We start from the raw sequence: 19,468 nt of genomic DNA on the forward strand, positions 1-19,468 counted from the left end.
CATAATGCTGGCAGACATCGCTTCCTCACTTCAAAGGCAATTATTGCAGCAAATAATTACTAGTAGGGGATTTTCCATCACCCTGAGCACTGGTCCTGCAGAACAGACCTGGAATCTCACGCGGCTCCAAAGTGCCTGCTTGCAGCTCTGTGTTGCTGTGTGGCTCTCTGTGTAGGCTGGAAAGCAGTGTTCAGCTCTTTCCCTCTCCCAGCGCTCTTCAACCATTTCTCTCAGGTGGAACATGAGTGAAGCTATAGGAAGAAGTCACTTAAAAATCAATTAGGGGGAGAAAAAAAATGACGTATTGCTTTAGAAAATAGTTTTCTTGAACACAGTTATATTTCTTTTATATTTTCTAAATGTCCTAAAGCCCTTAAATGGGTTATTCACCTGTCTCCTGATGTAAACTACCAGAGATTCATTCCAATCCTTCACTCTTACTGCTTTCCCACATGATTCAAACTAAGACGCCCGAAAGCAGATTTTGCTGACAGTGTTTCCTACTCATCTATTACCATTGCTCTTCCTCTCACCGTTTCGCCACCCACCCTTCTCCACCCCCCCCTCCCCGTCATGCCTGAGTGTACACTTCTGCAAGTCGACTTTTGCAGACCACTGATGCAGCATACCCCCCCCCCCCCCCCCCACCCACCCCCAAACACTGCTGCACCAACCCCACTCGGCACAGGAGCTTAATCAGGCAGGAAATAGATGTAAGAGAATACAGAGACAACTTTAAGCGGATCATCTTTTTTTGTATATGTCTGACATTCAGAGACAATGAGCCTTTGAACTGAGATCTTATGTGTAAAAAAAAAAAAGAAGAAGAAAAAAACAAGTGGAAAACTGTAAACTGTTGCCTGCCCTCGTCATGTTTCTGCACATCTTGACATCAAATTGTTTCTCAAATACAGAATATGTGTCAACCTAGAACTCATCTGACAGACGGAATAATCCACACCTTTTGAATTTCCTTTAAAATGTTTTTTTTTAAACTACCAACATCAAAGAGGTTTCACTCTGAAATAATGATTAAAAAAACTTTTGTAAAAGCAAATGCACAATATTATTGTTTGACAAGAAGGATGTAATTGTTACGTTACCATTTTTTCTCTCTTTGCAGCACTTGAATACCACAATCTGAACACGTCTGTTGAAACCAGAGACTTCTGGGTCGTAACAGGTAGGGATGTCATTGCTCTGACCGGGTAAAAAAGAGACAGCTTATTCTGATGCTTTCTGAAGAATAGAGTACAATTTGTAGAAACTTTAAAATTCCTTTCTATGTTTATCATCTCAACTGCTTTTTATTCACAACAGCACTTCCAGTTAAATCCAAAAATATTCATAACTTTAGCAGATTTAGGTTTAAAATAATCTTAACTTTACCATTGTTTCTTTCCGCTGAGAGTAAAATATATATTTTTGGGTGGCCCAAGCAATCCTGGCTTGAATGTTTTGGGGTCCTGCTGTATCAAGGTATCAATGGAAACTTGCTAAAAACTGATCAGTTTGATATCTGTAATCCCAATAATGGTATTTCTTTTAATAGAATTTCTTTATTTCTCTAAAATATAAATAAAAACTTTTTACTTTTTGAAAAAAAATATACACCTTTTATATTGTACTATTATCTTTAGATTTTTAGGCTGCCTAATTTAATATAAAAAAAAAAAAATTCTGGTTGGACAAAAAATAATTTTAGGATCTCAGTGTTTGAATTCATTCTTATACCGAGGCTGTGGTTCTTTCGGCACAGACATTGTAGCTCTTAACCCTGCACATGCTGCAATGTGAGGCCAAGTCAATACAAGGTCAGCATCCCTGTAAACAGATTTACTTCCACTAAACAAGACATACAACCAGCAGAAATGCTTTATCAGCTCTGGATAAGGTGGAGCAGCTGTGCAGAGTATTTATTATTTTTTTCTTTCTTTTGTTCATCACTGTTAGGCAGGGAAAACAAAGCACTGTTTCTTTCTATGTCAGCTTGTCCATTTCTACCTCTGTTAAGTCACCTCATATGCATTACCTATAACAGACTAACTTGGATTCGGTGATTAAATTAGCTCACAATTTGATCTCTCAAAAATAGACATTTGCTTATAACTTTATAATTCATACACCAATTATACCAATAACAACCTACTTAATAAAGTATTTCTGTTTAAATCTTCTAACACTGAGAGCAAAAGCTGGCTTTATAGGCAGTGTTTAAGGGGTCTTTGAAAGTTTGAGGTTAAAGGTGGTTGCACTTTTCCCAACTGAACACCTGTGAGGAATTTTGCTGTTGTCTTCTGTGATGCAAGGAGGAAGAAGTTTATGACGCATTCACATTTCCTAATTTGTTGGCTCTTTGCAGTAACATTAGCACACATTGTAAACTGTCAGAGCCATGACATTGTTACGATTAATTTTAATTCCCAACCATATAAATACTCAAATAGATTTTACTAGGTTCCCTTTAAGTTTTCTCAAAGCATTTTATAAATCTGTGGGATGCGTACGCATGTCTTACCTTCTCCTGGTTCCATATTTCCTTTTTGCCCTTAAGAACTGTTTGTTATCTGTCTAAAGAACCATTCCGCCGCTCTCTGTCTTGTGCCTGAACCTGCAGTGATCCAGGATGTCGATAATGCCAGCCTGGAGGGACAGTACCAAAGCTTCGCCAGTCTAATGGAGCAGCGGCTGGCGGACTTGTTTGTGTTGGCGGGGCAGCAGGGCACTCGTTTTAGACGAGCCACAACTGTGGGCAGCTTCACCGTCCAGGTATAAAAACAGCAGCCTTGAACAATATAGGCTTGATAATTTATCAGATTGCCCTCGCATATTATTGAGCGGTCAGTGAGGTAAAATCCTGTATGTTGGATTCTTTCAAATGATAAATGTGTTTCCTAAGATGTACAATTTGATAAACACTTCTGCAACCCTTGCGATGATTACTTGTGGTCAGTCCCTCATAATTATGGAGCATCTCAGCTCATAATTTTATAATTGGCCATTAAAATAGACCAGAGACCTTTATCTAAACGAGTGCTCTCAAAGGTTCACTTTGGTCTTTTAAGCAGAATTACAGCAACATGTAAGTTACTGTGTAACCTATTGGCACTATGTGGGTAATGACAGAGCATGACATGTTGTCCTCGACCAGATGGTGAGCATCCGCAGAGTGTCGGGCTTAAAGAGCCCAGCAGAGATGACCTACTACGTTCAGCACAATGGCGTTCCTCTGTCGGGCACTTCAGCTGCCAAGGTCTTGAACACAGTGGACTCTCAAACCATGGCACTCACCCTGGGTTATTTTGTCCAGGTGCAAGCAGAACGTAAGCATATCTTCTTTCTCTCATGTGTTACCATAGAGAACTTTTTTTTTTTTTTTTTTTTTTTTTTTTTACAAACCGCTCACAGTAAGACAAGTGAAAACAACATGATTCACCCTCGGTTTGGAAAGAAGAGGCAGCATGGGGGTGAAGGGCCCAGAAAAAAAAAAAAAAAAAAAAAAAAGAGTTGCTCTGTAATCTCTCTGAAATGCTCCCAGTGGGACAGTGTTTGTTTAGGCTTCAGATCTGTTCGCTGCTAAGAGGGAAAGAGAAGGGGAGAAAGGCAGAGCACACACAGCATTTTCTTATAGATTGTTGCCTACAATAGCTGAATCAGGGCCCCTGTATATCTCACTGAGCTGTGCACAAAGTCACTTGGCGTGGGTAACTAACAATTCTGCATGTTTTTGTGTGCTATGTTTTGTTATTGCTTTAACATTGTGTTATCTTTGCAACTAATCCACTTGTGGACCAGCTGTTTTTATCAGTTTTTTTAAGGTCTAATTAATGTGGGTTCATTGAGAAATGCTAAAATACATCTTTCTGCTTTTATAGCTGTGGTCAAGAACCCTCCTAACAACCTCTGGATAATTGCTGCAGTGTTGGCCCCGATCTCAGTGGTAACACTCATCATTATCATCATCACAGCTGTGCTGTGCAGAAAAAACAAGAACGACTTTAAAGCTGACGCCATCGGTAACCTGAATCCCAGAGCCAAGGTAAATTTACCTCTATTTATCAGTCTGAAATAGATTTAGCTATATAATGAGATCCATCAATTTTTATGCCAACTAAATAATATAAGTCTGCTTTTATTGCTTTGATACAGTCTTCTGCTCAAAGAAGTAAAAGTTATTGCTGTAGTTTACAGCAATGTTATGGTTACAGTTCAGTACAAGGTTTCAGTAAAGCAAAAGCCAATTATAATCAAATGAGCCAGAAAACCTAAATATCTTTGAAGTATGAAGCAAAAAAATAAACAAAGTTTATTTTCTGTAGTTTTTCAAAGCAGCTGCACAGTTTTAGTATTTAAGCAATGAAAAGAGATGTTTTAAAATTCAACATTCATATTCATTTTCTTGGCATAAAAAATATTTTACAGCAATAAGTCATTTTGGCTTTTTATGGGTAACTGGTCTTTCTGGTAAAACTTATTGCCCTAGGATGCCACAGAGTTCCTCACTTGGTCCTCTTCTATTTAATTTTTTTATCTATAACCTTCCTCTTGCTTGCACTGACTCTAATATTCAACTGTATGCGGATGATATCATTATTTACTGTTCAAAAATCCAGTATCATTGACTATCAGGACTCTTTTCAACATGACTTTGGCACAGTACAAGTATGGCTTCAAGCCCATAAATTGATTCTTAATAAAACAAAATCACTTTCCATGTTTGTTTTTTTTTGACAGAACATGTTTGGATTCTACACTAATTGCACCAGATGAGCAGTTTAAATATTTAGGCCTCTGGTTTGACACTTCACTGTGTTTCACCTCTAATACACATTCTGTTACAAATTAAATTACATATAGTTTAAAAGAAATGTATCACTCAGTTAATTGCTTTACTTTCTCAGCGAGGAAAAAGGATTGTAACACAATTATTACAGCCTATTTTAGACTACTGTGATATAATGTATCAAAATATCAGATCTACTAATCTCCAACCACTTAATGTTTGTGTTTGTTTATTCTTCGATGCCTTTTCAGAACCCACCACTTTCTGTTGTACCAACATCTGTCCTGGCTCACTCCATCCTACAGACAATTTACAATTTTACTGGTTATTATTCATATATGAATGTATCAATCTTAGTTACCCTGAATATTTAAACCAATACCAGGTTCGATTAAGCTACTCGTATAGTCTTAGACATGCAACTCTAATGTTGTATGTTCCCGAGAAACGATAAGGAAATTGGAAAATTCTCATTTAAATATCAATCATCTTTTGACTGGAACAATCTTCCATCCTCTCTCCGCTCTTTATCCTCCATTTATGTGTTTAAGAAGGCTCTTGCTCAACATCTTCAAAATATTTGTAACCATTTTTCACTCTTTTTTTAACACTTTTACAATATTGTGTTAATGTTTAACAGCATCTTGATCAGAGAGCTTTGTGTGTTTGAATATATGGTGTGGTTTGGTTATTTCTGACTATTTGTATGTATAGGTATTTTCTTGTATATACGTCTGCATCTGTCTTGTCTATCTGTCTGGTTACACTCAACAGGCTGCATGCTTGTTTGTCCTCAGGGAACACCCCACATGCTTGGATATTGGGCCAAGACAATCCAACATGATGAATATCCCAGATTTGAGGTCCTGACGTCCTTCTGAGCTGATTAGATCACTCTTGACACACCAAACCCATAAGATTATCTTTAGTGCCATCTCAATAATCAGGGCATTCTTAAGATTGTTGGAAGGGGAAAATTGGGTCCAGAATCTATAGAATCATCTTGCTGTGTGAACCTTCCCATCCATCCACAACATTGGTAATGTTAGTTTTAAGAGACACACAAAGTCTGAGTTTGAGTTGCCCTATCACTTCATGACCCACCAGTATAATATAGGCTATTCTAATGGCAAAATGGTTCTTTAAGTCTCCAAACTACTGCTCTCACACACCATTTTTCCTGACTTTCTTCGCCTGACTGGATAAATCCTCATATGAATCTTCACTTCATGGCCTCAAATTCTTGAGTCTTGAGTGATCATTATGTTATGCGCTGATGCATGTGTTTGCCATTCACTCTTTAGTAACTTTTGGTTTAATTCTCTGCAGCCTTGTTGTTGTTTTGTTCATATGATATGTTTTTCACTAGTTCTCAATAAAAAAAACTAATGATTATTCCAAACCTAAAACCCAACCACAGTTGAAAGACAGTCTTTAATGCAGAGATCATTAGTCATTACTGCCTTGAGTTTGTTTTTGCCTGTGCCTTATCTAAACTCTAACATTTCTTCTACTCTTTTTGAAGAATCTCTGATGATCTAGAAGACAAACGGAAAGCCCACTTGCACTTTTTAAAAAAAGATTTCTTTTTATGTTTTCAGATGGCGTATCGCAGGGATGTGAGCTATTATCACCAGGTATCTAGTGCTCTGTATTTCTTCTCATTAGTAATTTGTGTTTTCATTTCCATGGCTCTGCTAAGCCAGCCATGGGATTTGAATGGGACTCTGTGCAGAGAACACTGCAGATATATTTCAATAAGTCCAGCTGTGCTGATGAAAACTAAGGATATAACAGCACCTTCGAGTAACAAAGCCTTGAAAAAGCAATTTTCGGGGAAGCGAAGGCAGTATTGTCTGTTCTTCTTATAGTTGCTGTCCTCAGATAGCAGGATTTTAAAGATTATACCTTATAGAGAAAGGTTATTATACAGCACCTCTAATGAGAAAGAACAGCCTGCATACAGGCAAATCCTTGAAATGTAGACTTAAAATTTAAACATGCTTATGTTTTTATTTTGTTTTGTTTGCGTATATCAGAGCTAGAAGGGTTAAAATTCAGAGTGTAACTCCACACAAACACCCCATGCCTTTATTGATTCATTCATTAGAGAGGGTGCAATACAATCTTAGGCTTTAAACCGAAGAAGCACTCAGATTCTACCTGCAGAGCAGTGAAGAAGATCCTGACGTCTCATTGTGGAAAACAGAGGCCATCGAAAATTATTTTCATTGACTATGAAATACGTTAAATGTCCTGGCAGACCACGTGATATTTTATGCAGGACACTGCCAGGGCCTGCTAATAAGTAATGTAAAAGCAAACGAAAGCTCTTAGAATGCTCAAAGATGGCGACTCCTAAAATTTTAAATAAGACCCTCGCACTGAGTCCCCTGCAATACCGACTGTGTGAAAACTGAATCCTTTCATCATACTTACTTGTTAGTGCTTTCTCTTTAAAGACTAGCAGCAGCAGCACTTTCCATAAACCTATCTGAGTGTCTGTCTGAGTATGTGTGCATGCTGAAGAAGATGAACGTTCAGGGCAGTATAACGCATTGATTTTGCAGTTTGGCCCGGCTGCTCTCGGGCAGCGATGTGTGTCAGACAATTTATGACCCTGAGATGACGGCAGCCGGGAATTCTTTCAGGATGCATTTTTGAGAACGGTCTTCTATTTATAAGCACACTGATACCAGATTTTTACGCAGAATTGGTTTTACACTTTTATCTTATCTTGTAGTCTACTAATCAGCGAGTCTTCACAAAGACCGGTGCATCTGATCTTGTTGACTACCGCTATTTGGCATATATTTGACCAGAAACACAAATAACATGAAGAAGAGTCACAGTTAAATATGGGCTTATCGATGCAAAGATATGATAGTGCTGTAATCCCAGTTCTGCCTTTCAAATCCCTCTAACTTCTGACGATGAAGTTTGCAAATATCCTGAGATACTTGTCTGGTGGACTAACACATATTTTTGCAATTTTTTGATGCTGAGTTGCGTTTTCTGATTAAGAAGTAATGCATTTCGTTTTAAAAACTCTTCCCTTTCACTCTCCATTGTTATTCAACATATCCATCAGCCAGTCCAGGGATTTGACTACGCCAAGCAGCACCTGGGCCAGCAGGGAGGAGATGAGGAGACGTTGCCTGTCAGTCAGGATACTTTAGTGATGTCCCTACAGATTCGGGACACATCACTGTCACTAGAAAAGTCACTGCAACAAGACGGGACAGCCAACAAGAAAAGTCTCACCGCTGACAAACACAAAAGGTAAGACACTACCACTGTTCGCCTCTGCATGATGGCATCTCTGTTACCTGTTTATGGGTGGTGCATGGCTGTAATGCTGAATCTCATGTCAGCGGCTTTTGTTTTGTCTTCGTCTTTTGTTTTTGTCTCTTCATGCAAGAAAGATGAAGCAATACACTAGTCTAGTAGAAAATATAACTTAGTGTTGTGTATTTGTGTTGTTTCATTACAATCATATTAAACTCAAAGTGTGGTCGAAGCAGTCAAAGTCTGCTTGTGTTTTTTTTCACTACAGTGCAGTTCAGTTTGCAGATAAGAAGTTTTTTTTATTAACAGTGAAAAAAACTTTATTGCAAACAAATATGTATTTTGCAACAGTATACTGGTCATAAAACATAATAGTACAAAAACTTTACAAATGCATATTAATTAAACATGAGAAGCATGCTTGTGATTGTCACTACATGATGAGAAGACAGACACATCGGCAGGTTCACGGATCTTGCTCTGAAGAGTAGAGCGTTTAGCATTTTGTTATTTGGCATTTGAGGGGTAAAGTGGTAGGAGGTTTGATATATATATATAGGCCTGTCACGATAACAAATTTTTCTGAATGATTAATTGTCTCAAAACTTATTGCGATAAACGGTAATATTGTTTGAAGACCTTTTTGCACTGATTTAATGGAAATTACTTAATAATGTTTGCGATTTCCTGCCAAAGATAAACACACTTTACACTGGAACTGGTTAACAAAATAAAACGAGAAATAAAAATCAAATGGACTCTTAGTCTCTGTTAACTAAAAATACACTTGAATAAAAACTAAACACAAGATAAAACCATGGTGGAAATAAAAACTACATTCAACCAAAAGAGTACAGATAATGAAGTCTGTATATCATTAGATTTTAAAAAAGATAGGCAAAACTGCCATTTTATAAAAAAAAAAATGCAAAGTAACAAAAGCAGATTCTTAAATAAGACTAGATGCCTCAACAATCTTTAAGCAGATCTGTAACTACTTTAGTCAGACAGATTCCGAGCAAGAGTAGCAATGTGTCCAGCTGTACCAAACATTCTCTCTGAACTGGTGCTTGTTGCACAAATACACATGTATTTTTTTGGCCAAGTTTGCCATCAAAGGATTCTTTGACTGACTACCTGATGCGATAGTCCACTCCTCCTCCCTCCTCATTTTTCCCTTCCTAAAAAAAATTAGGAAGGGGAGGGGTCAGTGGATAGCACCGGAGTTAAGCCTTTTCATCCAGCGTCATCAATAGAAACAGAAAAACACAGGCAGAGACGATATAGACGATAAATTAAATGACGCAGATAGTTTTTATTTATCGTGCGATTAATTGATTTATTGATTATCGTGACAGGCCTATATATATATATATATATATATATATATATATATATATATATATATATATATATATATATAGATAGATAGATAGATAGATAGATAGATAGATAGATAGATAGATAGATAGATAGATAGATAGATAGATAGATAGATAGATAGATAGATAGATAGATAGATAGATAGATAGAAAGATGCTTCTCAGCACCTCAAAACATAATGTTCATGACTTTTAAATACTTCATCCCTCCTGAGTTTTTAACCTAAATATGTGATTCTGGTATAGGTGGTGGGGTGGCCAGCATTTAGTAAAATAAATAAATAAATAAAAAGGTTTTGCAACCTTGGTTTTGTAAGACTTGTTTGGCCGAGGGGATTGAGCAAATTTATACAGCTGCTAAATGCCCCCTTCCAACAAGCATCCCTTTTTAAAAGTTACTAATAATACTGAGAGCCCAATGATTATATAAATATCATATTTATTCAGTCAGAAATATCTGGGAGCTTCAAGGCCCTTCTTAACCTAGGAAGAAAGATAAGACCTTATTTATTTTATCTATTTGTTTATTGTTCGTCATTACCATTAATAGGTAAAAACCTTTGTTAACTTCTCAAACAGTAGCTGTTGATAATTACTGTGTTAAAAAAATTATATTAGAACAAACTTTATTTAATATTATACCACATTTTAGCTGCTAGATTAAAGGCTGGTAAAAATATATGCATTCAAGTTTAGTTTAAACAATACTCTCAACTTTTCTTCTAATCACACATTTCTTGCCCCATTTTCTACATTTCCCCATACAGCTAAAGTGATCCTCACACCTCCATTAGTACGGTACTTGTTACCCGCCTTTGTCTCCGTCCTTCTGCAGCACAGCCGGATTTTCCTGAGTCTTTCTTTGCTGTTATCAATTTTAGCACACTATTAGCAGACAGACCATGATTCTTTGATCTTACAGTTGGCCTTTCAGTCCTCTGAGTTGTGGACTGATCAGCTCTAATTCCAACAGTAGCACAATACTACACTTTTTAAAGCCACTGGACCAAGTACTAGATACCAAAACTGTACAGTTAGTTTGCAAATCAGTCGTGGTTCAATTCGGACATGCATGCACATAGTTGGAAACATAGACATGCTCAATGTTTGCCTGCCTTTGGCTTCAAAAGTTACATGATTGGTTGTAGTTTATTTAAATGGCTTTCTACAATTCTTTGGAAATCAGTGTCTTTGTCTCCCATTTTGTTCCTGGACCTTTTTTTTGGTGTCTTCAGCCATCTGGCAGGAATGCATGAATTATTCCATTATAAACAAAAGGCCCTTTAGGGTGGTGTGTATTTTAGTAATAGAGCAGGCATCCCATATACAGAAGCTAATTTACCTCCATGCAGCCATCCAGGGTTCGAATACGAACCTTAGGAGCTTTTCTGCACATCCCCTAAAATCTTAAAAAAGGCACCTTCATTAAAAGAAATGGTGCTGTGTGTCTGCATACATTTTCTCTTTTCAACTTCTGTCTTAAGACTTTTGTTCTAGTTTCTTAATTGCATTCATAAATACACGCATAAGATAAATACATCTGACACAAGTGAAATCAATTTTTTTGCTTCAAACTAAAATAGTCTTAGACATGCAACTCTAAAATGTGTTGTATGATAGGAGGATTTTCCTGTTGATTAATATCATGTAGCATAAATCCAGTTACGCAACTTGACCATGCAAGAAATATTCTTTAAACAAACAGTGACAGGGGTAATAGTTTTGTAATTCATTAAATTTTGTTAAACACAATATACTTAATGGACACAAGCTTTAGTGGATAGGAGGGAAAAGGTGAGGTTGTAAATAGGAATGGGATGACATAACCTGGCTGCCAGCCCAGCTTCCTGAAAGCTTACTCCCTTTCCTGTTGCTATGGTTACTTGCAGCAAGTTGCCAAGTGAGGATGGTTCCGTCATCAGCAACGAATCAGAGAAGCCGAATTCTAAGAGGGGCCTGACGGTGCCGAAAGTCAAAGCGCAGCAGAAACTGACAAAGGAGGAGACCCGGAGGAGGGACGGTGAGAGTCGCGCGTAGATGCAAATACAAATGATTAATTCCACCGCGTCTCTGCTGGCAGGGCCGAGACTTTCACAACAACGAAAATTCGATATTTTTTCCATGATTGTATAAAGATGCTTGCACTGTCAAAGGTTTCCACAATCCAACCGGTCAGTTAAAAGGAGAGCAATGGCACTGCAGCTTTTCTAGTCATAAAGATGACTACAGCACCCCATCCCAGCCATAGGTGGAGATGGACCACATGAATATGCATGAGACACATTCTTTGCGGAGCTGATACGGTTTGTTAGGCTGCTGGGTATTGTGACAAAGTACCACGAGGACACACACACACACACACACACACACACACACACACACACGCGCACACACGCACACACACGCGCACACACGCACAGCGTTAAAAGTGCAGCGAGACCTTGTGAAGTCTCACAACTTGTGCTCCGCTAAATTTTGCGGTGTTTTGAATACAGTCTTGTTCTTTCCCTTCTTCTGCGACTAAATGCTGTTAATGTGGTGGGCGCAAGTAACATTCCTCCAGTTCTGTTTCTCTGCTTGTAAATTTGATCAAACTTGTCGGATTCTGATCTTCCTAAAGGCTAGATTTGAATAATTCATCAGCTGAGTTAGGCAAAACTGGAACTGAATCCAGTTTTGTCTGATGTTAGAGAAAGGATAAAAGTGCAGAGTCAGTTTCTACCATTTATCACACAGATGCATTGCTACAACACAGGAAGCCAAAGCTGTCCCTGTGATCTACTGTCTCCGTCTACAACTTCATTTACTCCGACAGAACGATTTTATTTGACACATCCCAGAAACTGGTCGTAGACAGTGTTTCGGAGGGTGGGGTGGGGAGATCAGACAAGCAGGGTGACATCCTTTCCCCCTTTGATCGATACTGTAATGATTATTGGTATTTGTTGTCTGTATGTTTGTGCACTTGCTCTCTATTCTTCAGATCCGTACGACACATCTTCGGGCTCCCTGCAGCTCATTTCCATAAAGCCTGTAACTGCACAGACAAACTGCTCCCACCCTGCATCTTCAGACCGCAGCCAGGATTCAGCCGTCGTCAACGGAGAGGTGAGGTACACCCACATGTGCACTTGAACAGATGTTGGTTTTCTAGTGCATAGGAATGTCACTTGCAGGTACAGTGCTGTAAAACACGATTAACCCCCTTACAGATTTCTAATTTCTATTTCATTCAATTTCTATCTCTGCCTAAGTATTTAAGATCATCAATGACGGTTTCATTCCGCGAATGGTTAAACCTGATTTAATAGAAATTAGGTTTTTTGTTTATTATCAATAGTCTGTTATGATTACACTTACCTGCCTGACAGCATCAGGTAGGCCAAAACATGGCAAAAGGTAACACATCACGTCTTTATCTAAAGTAACTAAAAAACAGATGAAAAAGAACATTATTAGTCTGTTGGCCTACACAGGGTTGCATAGCAGTTTCAAAGCATTCTGGACTAATTAGCACATATGAAGAAAACATGGAAAAAGTGGCATGTCTCATCCAAGAAGGCACAAAACAAAACAAAATGACATCTAAAGAACTGCAGACCTCACCTGTCTCAGTTAAGAAAAGCGTTTCATCAATGAAAACTGGGGGAAATGGCATCTGTACAAGATTTCTAAATAAAGACATTGGGGCTTGTCTCACATTTGCTAAAAAAAACGTTTTAATGATTCCCAAGACTTTTTGGATGATAATCTGTGGACTGACGAGTTACGCAGGAAGCTGTTCATATGGCACCTTGGATAAACTCCAGAGCAATTTAGAAAATTAACCTCGAGCTAACAGTCAAACACGGTGGTGGAAGAGTGATGGTCTGAGGTTGCTTTACTGCTTCACAATCTAGAATATTTGTCATAATTGTTGGAGACATCTTTTTCACAACACTATACAAATTTGTGAGTTATTTTTTAGTGAGTATTGCTGATTTTGAGCTGAACCTATATCTTTTAGAAATTACTCTGAAGCTTCATATGTAATCAGACGATCACAAAGAGAAATCAAATCTCTAGTAATGTAGTATACTCTGAATCGTCTGTTTAATCCCTCCTTCATACTTTAAGCCCAATCTGTTTTTTTTTGTCTTTCATTACTGAAGCGTTAAGAAAAGCCTCTATGGTTTTCACCTTGCTGTGAACCTGTGTGTTTGCTCTCACTAAGTGTTTCTGTTATTGTATATATAGAATATAATTTACCTTTCCACACAGTGTTGGAATATGATCATTTTCTCTTTACCATAGGAAATATTTTTAGAATAATTTGTCACTGTTGTCTGCAGAGATGTTCAGCTGTGTTTATGCTGATACCATGCATACTTTCTGCTCTTAAAGAACTAGACTGTTATGGCCTCTCACTATCACTTTGATTTTCTTGTTTTGTCGATGTTGAAGAAGGACTGTGTGATTTTATTGCACACTTTTGACCATATGTTTGTGTTTGCGTTGTGATGGCTGCTGAATACAATAGCTGCACTTCTAAACACATGCAGAGACTTAATTGTCTTCCTATAAAATGCAAATAAACAACAACTTTATTTTTATTAACAATCAATATTTCTTTTACATCATATTCAAAACAAAATCTGAGGGAGCAGGATGAACATTCTCTCATTTGTTGAGTTTTGATCATCTTGTGTTCAGTTGCATTTGCCGGTATGTCTGCTCCGCAGGTTAACTTGGCGCTGAAGCAGAAATCGGACATTGAGCACTACAGAAACAAGCTGAGGCTAAAAGCTAAGAAGAAAGGTTACTATGATTTCCCGTCCACCAATGGCAGCAGCGGCGGAGGTCGAGCCCTGGTGCAGAAAAGGCAGTGCGACTACGAGAGGGACGCCGGCGAGCATGGCGGACCTCTGGAGCCAGACGATGAGCGAGGGTCCACGTATGTTAAGTCTCATGGAAGGTAAGCGCAGAGTGACAAGTTAAGTCAAACCATGGTTAGGGTGAATAAAAACAAGAAAGAAAAGATGATGTTTTTTAAGGAGACTTATCATACACAGCCAGAAAGTGCTGCAGGTGACGAGTTGATAACGATTCCTTTACTCCTACCTCAGTATTTACACTTAATACGTCAAACCCCCTGTTCTGATATTTTCCTGTCTTTATATAAAGTTTTGAGTTTCCGGTTGTTTTAGTTGTAGTTGTAGTTTTACTTAATGCTTAAATTAGCTGTATTTTCGCAAGTTTTCATATCTTTCACCGAGAAGATGATTTTATACCTTTGACTTGTACATTTTTCAAGTTCAAGTTCAACCAGGTTAAATTGGGATTTGTGTTGCATATCCAGTTTTATATTTCTGACAATACAAAATGATTTTGTAGGATGCTCATGTTTTTCCAGAACTATTGAAGTCTTTCCTGTTTTCATTTAGAAGGCCTGTATATAACTGTTTGTATTTATCTCCCACCCTGAAATGGCCGAACTCTGAGTACATTTGACATAAAATGATCTCTGCCCGTACTGTTTTAATGTCTGGGGGCATCAGGGCCTTCTGTTTGGTGTTATCAAACAGTTTGATGTTTGCCAATAATATAGATTCCTCATCCCCTAATCACTTGACTCTACCATAGATCCATTGCCATCACTTTTGCGTCTGTTTCTTCACTCTACTGCATAGTGGCTGATTTGTAATTTGCTGCATCAGTGGGTTCCTTCTGCCATGTTCTCTGAAAAACATTAAGGGTAATATGGACATCAAACATGGAAACTGTTTAGTTTGAGTAACTTACCAGTTTTTTCTTCCCTGAAACCGCTTGGTTGGAAAATGTGCCTTGGTTGGTTCTGTGCACCATCATTTGGGGCACCTTGGGATGTCCTTAGCTGATTGTATCAAATTACATTATTAAGGCACAGGTGACACCTGTGTAGTTTTGGAGCACTACAAGTAACTGCTGATTGAAGCTGAAAGCCCTTCTGATACTAGAGAACATGGGATAGTTTGCTCAATTAGACTTGATGTGCTTTTTGGACTTGGAAAAAAGGAAATCTCTGCTCTTTCCAGTTGTCCAAAGGATTGCTGAAATGGATGTTTGGCATTTTGGCAGCTTGCTTTGCCATCAACGATTCTCTTCTTTGCATTTATGGTCACAGTCTCATGTAGCATTCAAAGGACCAAAAAGTGCTACTACACTGTAGTAACTACAGCTACTTACACCTTAACCTTTTTTTCTTCCTTTTCTTTTTTTTACAGCTTATTACAACACAGCTGCGTACTAATATTTTTAATTGCAATGTTATATGATAGACCAGCGCTATGCTGCCATGTAATTGTCTCTTAAATTAAAATACATTGTTGTCACAATTTTTCCAAAAATTAAAGCCAATGTTGCATATTTACCCCATCCACAATACAATGATACTCCTAAATAAAAATGACTGCAACTACCTGTCCTTAGAAGTCACCTAATTAGAAAATAGAGCTCAGCTCATTGGAGAGGAAATTAATTTCAGTATAACTCAAATTGTCCTGTGAGGTCCTCTAAGATTTGTAAGGGAACATTAATGAACAAACAGCATCATGAAGATGAAGGAACCCAGCAGACATGTCAGGGAGAAAGTACTGGCGAAGTTTAAAGCTCGGTCAGATTAGAATGTGAACACTCTTTACTTATGTAACCTTTATTGAAGGCAAGAGGAAAGCCATTGCTAAAAAAATGGCATTACTACAATCATCTCCAGTTTGCCACTAACACTACACATCACTCTACACACCACCTCGATAACTAAACAAGGTGTGGCAGCATCATGCTGTGGGGGATGCATTTGTTTAGAAGCGACTGGGAATCTGTTCAGAGTTGATGGAAAGGTGGATGGAACTATAGATTGGGCAATCCAGGTGGTAAACCAGCTAGACGCTGCAAAATACCTGAGACTGGGTCAGCTGCTCACCTTTAAAAAGAACAACTATGGACACAATCAGAGCAAAAATGGCAGCTTTTAGATTAAAGTATAGCCCATAACTTCAGCATGCAGTAAGCCAGTTTGAAGGCAAGCGTAAAATAGCTGGTATGATGAAAACCCACACCAAAATCTGAATCCAGATTTAGGTCAGATAAGGAAATAAAAAGGAGAAGTTGATCTGAGATCTTTCCATTGGCGCTGTGTGCATAGAGAGCCATACGTTCCAGATTAATTTTGGGTGAAAATCAAGTTTTGCATGTTAACTTGTGTGTTGACCGAGAGAAGGTTGGATTACATTTATACCACATAGCACCCTAATGACCGAAACACGTTTTTTACCTGAAGAAAATAACTAATAAAAATAAATAATGAATAAGAAAATAAAGAATAAGGAAAAAAAAGATAATAAATGCCACATGACTTTCTGTATGTTGGAGTGGGCACATTGATGTTTCCTGTCATTGGTTAATAATATTGTCCATTGTATGGTGTTTTACTAAAAATGTATATATTACTACTGAGGGAGTCAAGAGACCAAAAGCAATCTGAAATATCTGTAATTAACTCATTTGTAAGCAACCTTTATATTTGTGTCTTTTATAGTCTTAAAATATAACACCAATTTTGTCTGCACAGCTTCCAATAGCCTTTAACACACTCAAAAAAGAAAAATCCAGTTATTTTCCTTACCTTGTTCATCAGCAAAACACCAATATGGATCACTGTGCCAGATTTTCCTTCTACCCTTTTAGCTGCAGGCACATGAAACACTGAACGAGTAATCTGAACGCTTTGAATAAAGAACTGCTTTGCTACAGGTTTGATTTGTGGAGCATTCACTCTATTTACTCCAATTGGCAGGCATTCCCAGGTCGGACAGATGGCCTATCGCAGCAGACAAAGCCTAAGCAGTCCGAGTCCCGGAGGAACAGAGATGGACCTCCTTGTGATGAGAGAGAGACCCAGAAGAGGCATCCGCAACAGTGGCTACGATGTGAGTCACATGACACCCACCAACCGTTTCAGCCCGACCGAATTAGCCAAATAGCAACTAAAAGATGTCTCGTTTTTAAAGACTGCACTCAATTGGTTGAAACAATAAAAAAAATCACATTAGAAAAGTTACTGGTTCTACTGGCCATCATGGTTCCAACAATAGGGGATAAAATGCATTGTTCACATTGCTAAACTACCCAAAATCCGCGTTACAATAACACTCTTGCTATTTAAGTTGGAAAACATGTGCGTATATTCCCGTTTTGTCAGAGAGGTGTGCTCAAAAAGGTGTGACAGTGTTGCTGCAGAGGTACAGCTGACAGGGGCACTTTTGATTAATTATACTTCAACTAAAATAATTCTTCATTATGGTTCTGTGTGCAGCTTTTATGATCCTAAAGTCAGAATCATTTTCAGCCTCAAATGGGAGAAGTTGGGAATATTTTTCTAACATCCTGTTTTAGAAGGAAAAGCTCAGGTAGAGTTGGCCCTGGAGTTGTGCACTCTAACCTGGTCAGTCTATATAGAGCATTTGCGCAAACTGTTCTTACTCTTGCTCTTATTGCTTCAGACATGTACGGCATCAGAAATCTCATATTGGCCCAAGGACGAAAAGTCACCTCATCATCACTGGGTTTCAACTGCAGAGAAAGTATGACACATCCTCCAGAGATTTCTATTTTTTTCATTTCTTACACGGCTATGTCTATGTGTCAGTTTGTAACGTGGTTAGCAGAGTGAACTGTACTTTTTCCTGAATCCTGGCCTTGTTGAATGTGAAGGGACTGGTTTGGCCGCAGATTCAAGTCTCTTCTTTTCCCTTTTCCAGGAGGGCTGATTTATGAGGTGCTCTGTGCTGGCTCTACTGTGGCTGCCCTCTTTTTGCACAGGAAGTAGGGCAGCCTCAAATTGCATTTTTTTTTTTACTGTATTGGACTACTGAATAGATGGACACTGTGTGACAGAAAAAAAAATGATTAGGACAACAAATGCTGCTTCTTAAAGATTTACATACCTCTGTTAAAAATGCCAGATTTTTGTATATGAAAAGTAGACCGCAATCTTTTCTAAACTTTTTCCCCAAATAACACAAGATGTAGTCTATATGCCTTATCTGAAAAACAAAGAAATCTGTTGGAACGCTGTTGAAAATTCTCAGTCATCCAGGTCATGATTAATCCAAAAAAAGTTAAAAAACCAAAACCGAAGTCCAGTTCTTTGGTTTTTTTAAATCTTTCTTTTGGATAAATCTGCTGGAAGGAAAAAAAAAAATACACATACACTTTAGCCAATACTTTGCGAAAGCACATTTTTTAAAACTAATTTTAAGGATTCAGTCCTCTTGAGTTCACATTTGTCATCAGTTATACTGGTCGATCAGCTAAACCTGAGGTTCTACTCTTAGTGAAATATTTTTTGCTGCTTTGTGTCCTGTAGCTAAAGCCATAGTGCACAAAAAAGGTTTCATTGTACAAAGTTAGCAGGAGTGGGATCCAAAAATAAAATCCAATGCATAATAAATCTAAAATGGACAAATGAACAAGGACTTTACAAAATTAATGAAAGGAAACGTGGGGCTACAAAACAGAAGATACTTTTATTTTATAAAATAAAGTATACAATTATATAACATAATATATCAATTAAACATCCATTCCTGGTTAAAAGAAATCCAAAACCTTGTTGGAGAATGTGATGTGGTCTGACTAAACCAGACTGGACCTTCTTGCAAACAGAATCCCAAAAGGTAAGTATTTAACAAAAACAACACTGAATTAAAGTAGTAAGCAAGTAAAGTTTATTCATAAAGCATCTTTCAAAGTCACAAAGTGCTGTAAAACAGCTTGTTTTTAAAAGCGTCCACAGAGTTGGCAAAGTGGCAAACTGTTCCACAGTTTAGGAGCCATAGACTGTAAGGCCCTGTCTTTATTTTTAGTGTCATACGATGAGCAACCAGGACATTTTGGGCTTAGGATCGAAGGCCATGAGCAGCTAAGAGTTTAGCTAAATAGTCAGCAGCCTGATTATTTAGAGCCCTGTAGCTGAGAACAAGGACTTTAAACTCAA

At 38.0% G+C, this 19,468-nt stretch overlaps 1 protein-coding gene across 2 annotated transcripts in view; it reads left to right on the top strand.

The window, feature by feature from the left end:
• The window catches only part of kiaa1549lb (KIAA1549-like b), a 90,882-nt gene that overhangs the window by 64,319 nt on the left and 7,095 nt on the right, over positions 1 to 19,468 (top strand). For both annotated transcript variants that reach the window (XM_012855130.3, XM_036136419.1), the window contains exons 8-17: positions 1,124 to 1,183; positions 2,618 to 2,769; positions 3,152 to 3,323; positions 3,876 to 4,039; positions 6,385 to 6,420; positions 7,875 to 8,065; positions 11,343 to 11,473; positions 12,437 to 12,561; positions 14,175 to 14,407; positions 17,267 to 17,399. In XM_012855130.3, coding sequence (XP_012710584.2) covers positions 1,124 to 1,183; positions 2,618 to 2,769; positions 3,152 to 3,323; positions 3,876 to 4,039; positions 6,385 to 6,420; positions 7,875 to 8,065; positions 11,343 to 11,473; positions 12,437 to 12,561; positions 14,175 to 14,407; positions 17,267 to 17,399 — 1,397 coding nt within the window. The remainder of the gene's footprint in view (positions 1 to 1,123; positions 1,184 to 2,617; positions 2,770 to 3,151; positions 3,324 to 3,875; positions 4,040 to 6,384; positions 6,421 to 7,874; positions 8,066 to 11,342; positions 11,474 to 12,436; positions 12,562 to 14,174; positions 14,408 to 17,266; positions 17,400 to 19,468) is intronic.

This window comes from Fundulus heteroclitus, chromosome 4, assembly GCF_011125445.2.
Source record: "Fundulus heteroclitus isolate FHET01 chromosome 4, MU-UCD_Fhet_4.1, whole genome shotgun sequence".
NCBI classification, from domain to species: domain Eukaryota; kingdom Metazoa; phylum Chordata; class Actinopteri; order Cyprinodontiformes; family Fundulidae; genus Fundulus; species Fundulus heteroclitus.